This window comes from Meles meles, chromosome 1 (assembly GCF_922984935.1).
Source record: "Meles meles chromosome 1, mMelMel3.1 paternal haplotype, whole genome shotgun sequence".
Lineage (NCBI taxonomy): Eukaryota > Metazoa > Chordata > Mammalia > Carnivora > Mustelidae > Meles > Meles meles.
This window is the reverse complement of record NC_060066.1, coordinates 50,848,801-50,863,467: the sequence shown is the minus strand read 5'-3', so window position 1 is coordinate 50,863,467 and position 14,667 is coordinate 50,848,801. Positions and strand designations below refer to the sequence as shown.

The following is a 14,667-nucleotide window of genomic DNA, read 5'->3' as shown; positions in this document are numbered from 1 at the left end:
TATCTAAAAGAATTTTTATCTGATTAAATCTTGTGTATTCTTGACTTTATCGTAGCTTGGTTTTTTTCTTAAATATCAGGTAATCTATTTCTTTCCTGGTTTTGGTGAATGAGGTTAGATTCTTTGCATTTCCTTGATTTCTCATTCTTCTAGGCTTACATTTTTGGTCACAGAGCTCTTTGAAGTTTTGCTATCTCATGGAATTTTAACAACAAGATTAAATTTAATGGTTTTCTACATTATATGTGTTCATGAAGACTTTGTGAAAAATTTATCTTTTTAATAAATGAAATTATGAAATATTTTAGTAATTTGCCAATAAATTTTACAAGCCTTGCCAAAAGTGATACATCTGTTTTTAAAGATTTTATTTATTTATTTGACAGACAGAGATCACAAGTAGGCAGAGAGGCAGGCAGAGAGAGAGAAGAAGGGAAGCAGGCTCTCCACTGAGCAGAGAGCCCGATGTGGGGCTCAATCCCAGGACGCTGGGATCATGACCTGAGCCGAAGGCAGAGGCTTTAACCCACTGAGCCACCCAGGTGCCCCGTGATACATCTATTTTTAATTGAAAAGTCAAACTTCATCTATAAAACATGATGTTTATTTAGAGTGAGAACTCCTGAACTCAGTCTTGGCACCCCTACTTATTAACTATGTTATCTTGTGCAAATAACTTATACTTCCTCAACTTCAATTTGTATAAGTGGGAATCTGCAACAAGACCCATATCACAAGATTATTGTGAAAATGTTCTAAGACATGTGAAAATGTGATCAAATGTTAAGTGACATGCAAATGCTAGCAACTATAATTATCATCAAAGATGACATTAAGATACCATTAGGCCATTCTAAGGCTTTAAAAAAGCATTTTTCAAGTTTCTTCCCTATATGCTTTATTTTTCTGCTCAGAATTTTAAATTCCAGTGTAATTATCATACAGTATTATATTAACTTCAGGTGAACAGTATATTGATTCAACAATTCCATGTACTGCTCAGTGCTCATCAGGATTAGATGTACTCTTAATCCCCTTCATCTATTTCACCCATCCCCCACCCACCCCCTGTCTGGTAACCGTCAGATTGTTCTCTATAGTTAAGAGTCTGTTTTTTGGTTTGTTTCTTTTATTTCCTTCATTTGTTCATTTGGTCTGTTTCTTTAATTCCATTATGAATGAAATCATATGGTATTTGTCCCTCTCTGACCAGCTTATTTCACTTAGCATCACACTCTTTAGATCCATTCATGTTATTGCAAATGACAAGATCACACATTCTTTTTTATGGCTAAGTAATATTCCAGTGTGTGTGTGTGTGTGTGTGTGTGTGTGTGTGTGTGTGTGTGTTTACCACCTCTTTATTTATTCATCTTATAGATGGGCACTTGGGCTACTTCCATATTGTGGTTATTGTGAATAATGTTGCGGTAAACATAGGGCAGCATATATCCTTTCAAATCAGTGTTCGTGTATTCTTTGGGTAAATACCCAGTAATGTGATTTCTAGATCTTAGGGTAGTTTTGTTTTTAATTTTTTGAGGAACCTGCATACTGTCTTCCATAGTGACTGCACCAGTTTGCATTCCCACCCATAGTGCACAGAGGTTCCTTTTTTCCCACATCCTCACCAACACTTGTTTTTTTCTGTTTTTGATATTAACCATTCTGACAGGGGTGGGGTGATATTGTGGTTTTGATTTGCATTTCTCTGATGGGGAGTGATGTCATCTGCTCAGAATTCTTAAGGCTTCCTTTTCAAAACAGTTAGAAAATAACTAGAGGAAGGGATTTCAGCTAAATATGTTAGATTTCATTGCTTCTCAAACCTGAATGTGCCTAGCAGTTACCTGAGTGTCTTGTTTGGGGCGCCTGGGTGGCTCAGTGGGTTAAGCCGCTGCCTTCGGCTAGGGTCGTGATCTCAGGGTCCTGGGATCGAGTCCCGCATCTGGCTCTCTGCTCCGCGGAGAGCCTGCTTCCCTTCCTCTCTCTCTGCCTGCCTCTTGTGATTTCTCTCCGTCAAGTGAATAAATAAAATCTTTTAAAAAAATAAATAAATAAATAAATAAAAATGTAGTCTGATTCATTAGTTCTGAGATAGAACCTGGATTCTGCACTTCTAACAGGATACAGATGCTGTCGGTTTGCCAACTGAACTTTGAGTATCAGAACTGTATACTAATCTCAATTAAATTTTTAAATTAAATTTAATTAAATTAAATGTGTTTAGCTACTTAATGTTAGCTTTGGGCTTTCATTATATTTATGAATTCTAAAATATGCTAAACACAGTAGCTTTGTAAATACTGAATGCAAAGTCACCAAAGAAAGGACCTAGAAAATAAATTTATCTATACATATGTGAAAAGAGAGAGATTAGAGAAGGACGGGAACATAGGGAAGCAATACCCAAAGTTTGGGATCTACTTTACTTCACTGACAGAAATCTGAGAGTTCTCAGGGAAACTGTTAATCCAGATTCTGTGTTTGAATTTTACTTTCCATAAGGAATATTTTGTCCTCAAGTATAAACTAATAAACTCTTGAGATGCAAAGAAGCTAAAACCATTAAGTCCATGCACTGATAATGAATATACGGTTAAGATTATTTTTTTACCAGGTATTTTGGTCTTAATTATCAGAACAGTTGTCTCTACTTTTCATGTCAATAAGTCATTCTGTATATTTGTAAAACTGTTAAGCAAGGTCCTAAACAAATTCACAGTGGTTCTGGTGAACGTTTATCCACATTTTAGATTTGATTCATTTGGTTTCTGGAACATTTATCTCTTAATAAAACATACAGTCCTTCATTTTTACCTTTGTGGAGATTTTTAGAGCTGTTCACAGAACGTAGAAAACCAGTCTTCAAAAAATACACCCAGGTAATGTAAGAGATAAAGTGATAGAGAAAAAATGAGGCAAATTGAAGGGTTGAGGAATTAAAGAAATTCAAATTTGATTTAAAAAAATTGCTTTGTACCTTTGTGACGATTTGCTTGTATTCGCTGTTAAATAACTTTAAACTAGACATTGAGTAACCATGCACCAATCCCACAAAGTTTCCGCAAGTTTCATGGCCACTTGGATTTCAGGCAAATCAAAAGTATTTTAACAGTTAGCTAATGGGAGCTTTGATGAGAAAAGCAAAATAAACAAAAGAACAGAAACAGGTCTCTACAGCTTAATGGAAAGAGCTGAGGCTTTCTGCGGAGTTTGCTGATACATGTAAATCTGTGAAACTGCTAACGTTGTAAGCGGTGTCTTGGGAGGAAACCACATTGGGTACCAAGAATGGAGTCTGAGAGCATCCTCAGCCACAGAGGGTGGGCTGCCATGTTCCCAGAGCACGAAATAGTCATCTTGATGGTGATGTTGATCAGACCAGCTGTGGTCAGCTGCAGGTTTGTCTCTCTCTGTGACATCCCAGAGAACACCATGTTCACATATGTTTACCCAATACTTAGCATGGTACATGGCACGTTCTCTAGGTTCAATAATTATTTGATGAATGATTTGTGGCATTTTTATTTTCTTCTTAATATAACCATTGAAAGCAATAGACAGTAAATAAAAAAGGGCATCAACTATCCATGCCCACTTTTTTCACTTCAGTTTCTATTGGGGAAAAACCAATTTGAATCTAAATAAGTCACTGGATAGGGCTTACCAAGTAATTAGTAATAAGTTCAAGCTTCCACTTTTATTTGCCCTTGCAGACAGAGCCTGGGAGCATAGAGCATTTTCTGGTAACAAATGGGAATCTGGCCAACCAGTGATCTTTGCATTAGCATTCTAATAACCAGGGGCCAACGTGCCATAGTGCTGTGTCAGAACTAATTTATGAAACCAGGTCCAAAGGCTCATTAAAATGGTCACAATTCAGTGACTGCCCAGTAAAATTAGACTACAGTTTCATTCCCATAACAGTGAATATTTTAACATACTATTAAGGACATATTTCAAGTGTTAAAACTAGCTTTGACTCTATGAAGGGAAAAACAACAAGATTAGAAAGCCATTTGCTTTTGTACCAAATTAGCTCCACTTTCAGTTTAGGCATAAAATACTTCGAATGTCCATATTTTAGATCACACAGTAGGCTACTTGCATTTGCAAGTCTGACACGTTTTGTTTTGTTTTTTTGTGGGTTTTTTGTTTTGTTTTGTTTTGTTTTTCCTTTAGAGTAAAAGCATTTCCGGGCAGCTCCATCAAACCACAGAGTTGTGAACCTACCTGGCCAAGACATCTCAAGTCATCAGTTGGGTCGAATGTATTTCCCCCCACTGCCGCCAGACACATCTCCTTACAGCATTCTTTTAATCATACGTCCTCCCCTCATGATGCCAAGACTCCTGGGGACTCAGAGTGTATTACTTGATATGCTACTTTCCATAGCCAGACGGATTGAGTGGCGTAGCAAGTGTGACATCGAAAATCTGGTTAAGAACAAGGAGAGAATAGGGAAAGTTCTAGACTGTGAGTCTTGCAGCTCTAGTTGGAGGCCGCTGTAGACTCTCAGACAGTCCTCTCTCTCAGGACAGGGGCAGGTATCAGTCGGTGCCTGGCACATGGGCCATGCTCAATTATAGAGACAGTTGCAGTGAACTGAGCTCACGTTATTATTATGAATGCCTTGAGTTCCTCAGTTCCTCAAACACCTGTGTACATGACATGGGAATGATGATTCCTGCTCTGCTTAGTTAACAGGGCTGTTTCGAGGGTTTACACTAATAAATTCACAAACACTCTCTAATGGAGGATGCTTATACTAGGGAGATGTATTGTATTCCCTTGTCTAACGTAAGAGACTATTTTCTTTATCTCCTAAATTTCTATTGAATGGAATAATAATGAATCCCTAAATCTTCTAATGTGAACAATAAAAGGCTCTGGGTGACTTTTCCTGGCAGTCTGTATGCCATGACTGAATTATTTAAACTTTTATTTAAACCTGGGGAAGGAAACAAACAAATCTCAAAGATCAAGATAATACTTTGAACTAATTCTTTTTGAAAAATTTTTTTTAGTTTTTTTCCCTTCATCTAAAAAGTGATATTGATAATGTGGGTGTCTTCTTATACTATAAGTTAGACATCACTCTGATGTCAAGGTGAAATGCCTGTAGAAATGGCAGATACCAGCAGGGATCACTACTGAGAGAGGTAAGTAGCAAGTGGTAGTAATGTAATAACATGTTTGTTGTAGTAGTGTAAATAACATGTAATTGAAGGGATCAGATTATCTTTTTGCATGAGGATATTCCAAATTGAAATATGGCAAAGAAATACATGTAAAATAATTTTCTGAAAATTTCAGGGTATCTCATAAACCAGTGTTCTGGGAGCACACTGGTTGGATGTTCACAGATACACCATCCAAAGCATACTCTGTGTTCATATATGTGGATATAAACCTATACATCTATATAAACATATGAGTTAAACACAACTGAATGCTTCTTTTTTCCAGAGTCTTATCCTTTCATATGCATTACAAATATCCAAGAAAGAGATCTATTATAGAATTTTGATCAATTTTGCCATGATTTATTTGTTTGGCAATACTTATTAACATCTTCCAGAACAGTTCAGATAAATACCACTTTAAGAAATGGGTGCCTGGGTGGCTCAGTGGGTTAAGCCTCTGCCTTCGGCACAGGTCATGATCTCAGGGTCCTGGGATCGAGCCCCGCATCGGGCTCTCTGCTCAGTGGGGAGCCTGCTTCTCTCTCTCTCTCTCTCTCTCTCTCTCTCTGCCTGCCTCTCTGCCTACTTGTGATCTCTGTTCTGTCTGTCAAGTAAATAAATAAAATCTTTAAAAAAAAAAAAAAAGAAAAGGAAATGTGCTGACAAAGTGTGTTTGGCTAGAAACACTACAACCTGTGCAAGGATGTACCTTCTGGTCTATATGAATTTAATCAACCGTTAGACTCACTGAACACCTATCGGATGAACAACACTGTGCAGGATAAAAGTCCAAGATTAAAGGCAAACGCTCAGTAGTCTGTGCCATTGGAGCCGTGTCATAACATAAAATGCGGGTGCCAACAGGAAGACTCACAGTGTTTGGGTGTCGAATTGGAGGTATCTTCCCGAGAGTCATAAAGCTTGAACTAATAGAACGCTGTTACCAGCATCTTAGTTCAAATAAATGCATTAACGTGTGTTGGATATCATTTCTGAGAATGACACTTTAGAGCAGAACCTGTCTGTGCCTCATCTCATTTACCTCAAACCAGAATAGGTTCAGCTCATTGACTTTTTCCAGCTCTCTAACTTTATAGTTATTTCTGTCATGGTATATTGGTATTGCTTATTTAGCTTAGATATAACGAAGAAAGGAAAACTGATTAAATTTTTGGAACATGTAACATATATATATATTTTTTTTTTTAATTTTTATTTATTTGACAGAGAGAGACACAGCAAGAGAGGGAAAACAAACGGGGCGGCGGGGGGTGGGCCGTTGAGAAAGGGGGAAGGAGGCTCCCCACTGAGCAGGGAGCTTAATGCAGGGCTCCATCCCAGGATCCTGGGATCATGACCTGACCCAAAGGCAGAGGCTTAATGACTAAGCCACCCAGGCCCCCCTAGAACATGTAATATATTTTTTAAGTAGTTTACTGTGAAGTGATATAGTCAGAAGCCCAGCAGGATATTTTTCAGTTTTTTGATTCTCAAGTTTAACATTAGAAGAATAATTTTGGACTAAACTTTTTTTTTTCCAACCTGTTTTTTTCATGCTAACTTGAAATATCAAAACTTCGAAACAGATAGGGGGCCTGTTCTTTGAGTCTCTTAGTTGGTCCTTACTGAGGCTCAAAATGTCATAGGACAAAATACAGACGCCCCTCCTCCCCCCTTGTGGAGGTCTGCTGTCTCCAGTCTGCTAACTCCAGACTGGAGTTAAAACAAGTTTAACTCCCTTGTTTTGTCCCTAAGACCAAAAAGGGGTTGGGGGAGTTCTTCCACACAGCTGTGATGTATATTGTACCCAAACAGAAACACTTCAAGGACTTCTTTTTCATGGTGCTTTCCTAAATTTACTGACTCTCTCTATAAGAATATAATTCTAATACTCAAATAATAGAGTCCACCTTCTTGATATATAGTTACCTTTATAAGTACCTATGCAAAACAAGTAGGAATATAACTAGAATTTTTTGGATGATCTAAAAAAAAATTGTTGAGGTGATTAAACCCACAGCTTTCATGAGGACAATATAGGATTTCTAAATATTAGTATTTGGTATGACTCCATTTCCAAATTTGGGAATTTAAGAAATAACACTTTATTTTCTGTATCTCAGTGTTTCACTCCAAAGCCCCTATCTTATAAAAGGGGCAGAAATGTGAACCTTGGTCACTGTTATCTTGCCATTCCTGTGGGAAACTTACACAGTGCCTGACAATGAGGGAAGGGAACCTCAGGATGTCTCTCCAGCGTTGACCACAGAGTTTACTGTTCTGATGTCATTTGCCCTGTTTGCATGGTCCATTAAATGTCTTGAGACATGAAAACCTGAGCCTTGGCTTCCAAATTAAACCATGTTACTCTGAAGACACGATTAAATCTTATTTTTATAAAGTTCAGTACAATGGAAATGCTCATTCATACTGTGCTTGGCAAGACTTTATGTTCACTGACTCGTTGAGCTCACTGCCCTCCGTCCCTTCTCCCTGGACCACATCCAACCCCTTTCACCCTCATCCTTTCCATTAACACCAAGTTATGGATGATCTCCACTAGAGCAATGTGAGATATATAAAATATAAGTATTTCCTTTAGTAAATTCAAAGGAAAATTATGCATTTGAACACTATTTTATGTCTGTAAGAAACGAAAGATATTCTTCTCTATTTTTAAAAAACTTTTTTTTTTTTAAATTTATTTGACAGAGAGAGAGAGAGAGATCACAAGTAGGCAGAGAGGCAGGCAGAGAGAGAGGGGGAAGCAGGCTCCCCGCGGAGCAGAGAGCCGATGCGGGGCTCGATCCCAGGACCCCGAGACCACGACCCGAGCCGAAGGCAGCGGCTCAATCCACTGAGCCACCCAGGTGCCCCTTAAAAAACTTTTGAACAGAGTCCCAGTCTGCACATACTGAGTTTAACAGCCTTTCATGAAAGAGTTTCCATGTGTGTGCTGTCAAACTCCTAAGCTTATCCTCAGAACTACGAGCACCATATTATTTTTTAAAAAGGTGTTATAATATTTGTGTTGACAGATTTGAGTCTTAAGCTTTTTATTTATTTATGAGAATAGTTTTACATTTTTAATTCATAATGGAGACTCATGGAGTTTGAGCTAGAGACACACACATTGTGTCTTATTATGTTTCATGGACATGTGTCCTCTAACATAATTACAAGGCTTATAAAATAATAGAAATCTGCTTTTGTTTCACTCACGTTTTTGTTCCAACTGTGTCACATCTGAAAGATTCAGACAGCCTTGATTTTTGGTTGTGCCTTAATCCAAATCATACAAGAGTCAGTGTCTTCATGATTCATTCTCACAACTGTCCTCTACTCAGAACCCAAAATTATATCCCAGGCAGATTAGATGCAAAGTTCTAATTGGGGTCTCTACTAATCTACTCATATCCAATAATCCACCCAACCACCCAACTGCTCTTCTTTCCTGCTATTTCCTTGAACACAATCTTTGCTGAAACCACTTGTTCACCAAAACTCACTACCCCTGACCTGAATATTTATCAGTTCACAACTTACCATCATTGCTCCCATTTTCTTTTCTAATTCCTTATTAGTTATTAAATACATACAAAATAAAATTTGTACTGTATTAGAGTATAAAGAATGATGTTATATTAAAAACTGATGTTCCCACTATATATGCACACTTTAATAGTACATTATAATTACTGTTCAAGTCTCTGAGATGTTCTACCCAAGTTCCACATTCTTTTCTGCCCTTTAAAGGTAACCTTCATTCTAAATTTATTGTTTGTCTCTGCTTGCTCTTCTTTTATCTTATTACAAGTATTTGATTCCTATGTAACATTTGTTTTAAATTTGTATTTTTATTAGCATAAAAACATTCATTCCTTTTGTTGTTCCCTGAAATCGTTTTTTGGTTACTGTTACATGTTCCTGAGATTTGGTGTTGTTGCCCTATGGCTCTAAGTCTCTCTCTCTGTCTCTCTCTCTCTCTCTCACTCTCCCCTGTTGCATAGTGTGTCATTTTGTAGTATATCACAATTCATTTATCCTACCAATGGCTACCTATCAATGGATATATGTATTTTTCTAGGAACTTTTTCTATCTTGGTGTACTACAGTGAACATTCTTGAATATATCTTATGGTACAGCCATGCAAGAGTTTCTTCAGGTGCCTACCTCCTGGGTCATAGGGCTTGGGCATTTTAAGTTCACTATAAACTGCTAAATTATCTTCCAAAGTAATTGTACCAATTTATGCTTGTACTTGCAGTGTAGTTGCAATGTACACATATTCCAGTTGCTCCCAACCTTAACCAACTCTTGATATCATCAGACTTATCAATGCTATCCCATAGTGTTTTAATTTCCATTCTCCATTACTGTGCTCACTTCAGCAGCACATATACTAAAATTGAATTCTCCATTACTAGTGAGGTTGAGAGTCTTTTCATGTCTTTATTCAGCATTCATCTTTCTGTAAAGTGCCTCTCCTGCATTTTTTGCCCAATTTTCTATTTGGTGGTTTGTCTCTTTTTCCTGTCACTATTTTCCTGTCTTCCTTCACTGACTATGAAATCCAATACAGCACTGTACTGAATTGTTAATGGGGAGTGCCCTTTTAAATTCCTTGATACCAGGGTCTGGCTCTGTTGGAAAAGCATGCAACTCTTGATCTCAGGGTCATGAGTTTGAGCCCCATGTTGGATGTAGAGATTACTTAAAAGTAAATAATTAATTAAACTTTCAAATAAGTAAAATAAAATAAATTCCTTGATATTAAAGAAAATGTGACCAGTGTTTCACTATTATGTATGACGTTTTCTGGAGTGTTTTGTTTTGTTTGTAGATATCCTTTATCAGTCAGAAGGAGGAAGCTTCCATCTCTTTCTAATCGAGGATTTTAATGCATATGGATGTTGAATTTAGTGATTATATGGCTCATATTCTTTAAGGTGGGCACTGTCTCCTGCTCACTATAGCTCACAAGGACATGAAAGCTAAAACTCAAGTTCTGGTTTCAATAAATGTCTTCAAGGTACAAGGTAGAGTCAGTCTTCCACTTCCATCTAAGTTCCTGCTTTCACTCAGGTGTTGGCTTCTGTGAATGCCTTACTTTCTTACTAGCTCAATGTTGTATTTTTTTAAAGTGATACATTCTACAGTTGATCCTTGAGCAACATGGGAATTAGAGGCACTGACCCCTTGTGCAGTCAAAAATTCACGTATTAGGGGTGCCTGTGTGGCTAAGTCAGTTGGGCAGCCAACTCTTGATTTGACTCAGGTCAAGATCTCATGGTTGTGAGATCCAGATCGTGGGTGGGGCTCTGCACTGAGCAGGGAGTCTGTGTGGGATGCTTTTTCCCTCTCCTTCTGCCCCTCCCCAACTCTCTCTCTCTAAAATAAATAATCTCTTTTAAAAATTCACATATAACATTTGACTCCCTCCAAACTCAGTTACTAATAGCCTACTGTTGACTGGAAATCATACCAATAACATAAACAGCAAACATAGTTTGTGTGTTACCTGTATTATATACTGTATTCTTATAATAGAAGTAAGCTACTAGAGAAAAGAAAATGCAAGAAAATCATAAAATACATTACTACAACACTGTACTGTATTTATTGAAAAAATCTGCATATAAATGGATAGTGAAGTTCACACCAATATTCAAGGGACAGCTGTATTTTATGTAGAAATTTTGGTTGTTTTCACTGCTGGATGGCTCACCCATCCCTAATCCAGTGTATTTAGCCCACTGTAAGGAAGAGAAGCATTTCTTTTCTTTTCTGTCAAAATAATGTCTCTCACTTCTTTCAAAGCTTTTCTTGAAATTGCCCTTTTTTAGATTTTCCTTCTTGTCATGTTTTAGAAATTTTAACTTTATTAAATCTTGTTTTTTGTGCAATTTTCCAAATCTTTGGATTTGGAAATCCAACTTTCTAACCCTCTAACAGTTTTACACATATCTTTAAACAGAAATTGGTCAACTTTATGTAAATATTCTTGTCATGTATTTAAGTATCTTATCATCTTATCTTAGAGATTTTATCACAGTTTTAGTTCACAAAGACCAAGGATGTGCTCTCTTGTTCTGACCACCCCAGTACTATAACTACACATTCTAGGTATTGAGTGCATTGTGTTATTCCCTCAGTAAACTTGGTATGCTCTACAATTCCAGCCTTCTACATTCCTTTTCTACACAGGTGGAAAGATATTGTCAAGGAATACTAATAATTCCTCTTATGAACAAAGCTCTAGTCCATGCAAAATCTATGCAAACCAAGTTATTTCTGGCAAAAATCCAATTTAGAAGGATATCTCTTTCTCTCTCTTTTTTACTAAACATTCATCATTTCCCTACCTCATTGAACATTGTCTTTTTTTCATAGTTCTTATCACTTTCTAATATGTTACATATTTTTATTATTTATTTTGTTTATTGTTTACTATCTATTTCTCCCCCAATAAAAGTAAGTTTTCCAAGGGCATGGAGCTAACCAGATTGGTACATGACATAGCTCAAGCAGTGGCTTGGCTAGCATAGGCTGGAGAAAAATAACCATTGAATAATAAATGGCATATAACATTTGTAGAGGCAAATGGCAAAAGGAAAAAAGAAAACCTCATGATTTGCTTTCTCAAATGGATTCATTTTTCCTAATCAGTGCTATATATTATTTTTTTGCTTTCAGATATCAATATGGCAGGCGAACCCAAACCATATAGACCAAAACCTGGAAACAAGAGGCCCCTCTCTGCACTTTATAGGTAAGTAAGCAATTTTGCGAGATATAGTAATGGAAACTTGTCATGACTTTAAAAGCAGTATAACCGATAAGGAATCAAATATTTTAAAGAGCAATCTTTCCTGGTATAAAGTACAAAATGCTGGTGATCAACATATAAACATGTCACACAGCATTGGCAGGGATCTTGTACATTTAACCTTCCTATCTCCACTTAACCCCTATACAAGATACTCCTCTAATAAAGTCTAATAAAAATCTCTCATGACTACTGACAAAGCAGTGGAAAGGTCAATATCTTTTGAGTACTGCATGCTATGTACTATAGGTATTTTTCTGATGTTGTTTAATTTAACTTAATTTTCATAACCATCCTGCGTTATAGATATTGCTACTTTCATCTTACAGATCAAGAAGAACCTGATGTGCATTTTCATAGAGATTTTCCCTAGGTCACACCACTTGTAAATGATGGCACCAAAATTCAGACTTATGCTTTCTGATGTTATATCTTGAATTCTTTCCACCCGATCATTCAGCCTCTTTAGTTGCAAACTACCTGTTCATTTCGCCCCTATTTCTCTAAAACAGCAGATGCAGACCTTCCATTCTCCAGAGACACATACCTAACTACCTTTAACTTTTCTTAATATACTTGGTCTCAGTCAACTTAATATTCTGTTCTTTCCTTTCTACATGCCCCAGTTTATTAGTGTTCACACCCATAATTTCAATTATAGGAGGATAAGTAGATGGTATAGAGTATCTTTATCATTCTATGTAAACTTCTATCATGTTAAGTAAAATTCAATTCCTTTTGGGAAGAAGCCAAAAGTAAATTGATAGAACTTTTAGTTATTTAAAAATAGCCACTTTTGAAAAAAAAAAATGTCGTGCTGCTAAGCCTTATATCCCACTTGATGAACTTTTGCCATAGGTTTTTGTATTGTTAAGTGTAGGTTTTGTATTTTTCTCTCTGTTAAATTCCCTTTTGTTAGACTTAGCCAATTATTCCAAGCAATTGAGGTCCCCTATCATCCAAGTTAGTTCATCTTCTCCCAGATGCATATCTCCATTCCATCAGTGTCCACATCCAAAGAGCTAGTGTAAGTGTTGAGCAAGGTTTTCCCGGATATTATTTGGGTAAATGAGAATTGAGTTATACTTGTCAAAATTGATTATATTCTGATCTAGTACTGTAAGAAGAGTATTCAAAAGATAGCTTGGAGCTGTTTTTTTGTCTTTGTTCTCTAAGAACTGGCATATCTCCTTTTTTCAGCCATTCACAGACTCATTTCCCAAACTATGAAAGAAAAGGGTCAGAATTAGATGAGTTTCAAGGTCCTATTCATTCCTAACACCACAGAGATCTCTAATAATGTATGACCATCAGAGATCCTAAAGGATATATTGAAAATATGTCTTAATTAGTCTTATTATTTTTGACTGTGTGGATTTATTTAAGTTTAACTTAAAATTTATATAAAAATGGAAATGTGCAGGTCTTAACTAATTTAATAAATGACCATAGGTAGTATTGATGTTAAAGGTCAGAAATGAAGTCACCAACCAAAAGCAAGTGATACTTTCTGTACTTTGTTTGAGGTAAAGGATAATATTAATAAAACTGAAAAAATGCAAGTTCTCTTTTGATCAGGTTCATTTTTAAATGTATGCATAGAACTGCCACTAATGCAGAACATTTGAAAAGTCGAACTTTCAATAATTAACAAAACAAACTGTCTGTGGCTTTTTTTTTTTCTCACCAGAGAGTTAATACGGTGCAGTAATGTTAGTTTTCGTATTTTCCCTGTTCTTGGACTGCTTTGATTTCCTTATGAAAATAGAAGCTTGTGACAAGAAACAGATGTCTTTTCAACTATTATTTCTCTATTACCAAATTATGTTGAATTGTGAATTCAAACAAATCAGAAGCAGAAGCTCATTTACTCTGATATATTGTATACAAATCACATTAGTGGAGAAATGCTTATTTATCCTGTTCTCATCTGTTTACACAAATGAAGGCTAGAGTGTTGTGAAATTATAAAGCAGTAACAAAGGGAACAAAAGAGAGCGAATGTGCAGCTGAGAAAGGCTATTTATACACACTTTCTTATTCTTACATAAGCTTCGTAATAGTAATACCTTTTTATTATGTGGTCAAACTGTGTTTTCATAGGCAGTATTCATCTGTTCACCATAGAATACCACAAGGTGGTATTGTGTGCCTTGCATTATAAATGAGAAAACTACATTTCCAAGACAATAAAGGACTCGCCCCAACTAAGGTATCAAGATTAGGAACTAAACTCTGGTTTTCAGCCTTCAATTCTATTGATCTTGTGACAAGATTCCCTCTCCCCATATTTACTCACCTGCTACTATCTAAACAATACAGATTATAAAAAGCAGAGATTCCTGCTCCCCAAAACCAATAATCAGTTATATTTCTGTCCATCAATGTCATGCCAGCAGGTGGCATAGAAAAGACTCTACACTAGACATAGCATAAGAACAAGAGTTACAAACGATTTCTGTGATCATAGGGCACACAGACTGTGAGCTTCAAATTCTTTATCTCACAAAATGGCCGTATAATTTTCTTCATAGAATAAAATTAAATACCTGAGGTGAAAGCACCTAGTTTAGTGTAGGGCATATGGCAGCAGCTGGAAAAGAGGTTGTTTCTGCTTTCCTATTCTTTGTATCTTTGGTCTGTTTTTC

The 14,667-nt window shown here is 36.5% G+C and overlaps 1 protein-coding gene across 10 annotated transcripts in view; it reads left to right on the top strand.

The window, feature by feature from the left end:
- Nucleotides 1-14,667, top strand: part of RALYL (RALY RNA binding protein like) — a 698,485-nt gene that overhangs the window by 542,228 nt on the left and 141,590 nt on the right. For all 10 annotated transcript variants that reach the window (XM_045994627.1, XM_045994554.1, XM_045994359.1 and 7 more), the window contains one exon: nucleotides 11,887-11,962. In XM_045994627.1, the coding sequence (XP_045850583.1) occupies nucleotides 11,887-11,962 (76 nt within the window). The remainder of the gene's footprint in view (nucleotides 1-11,886; nucleotides 11,963-14,667) is intronic.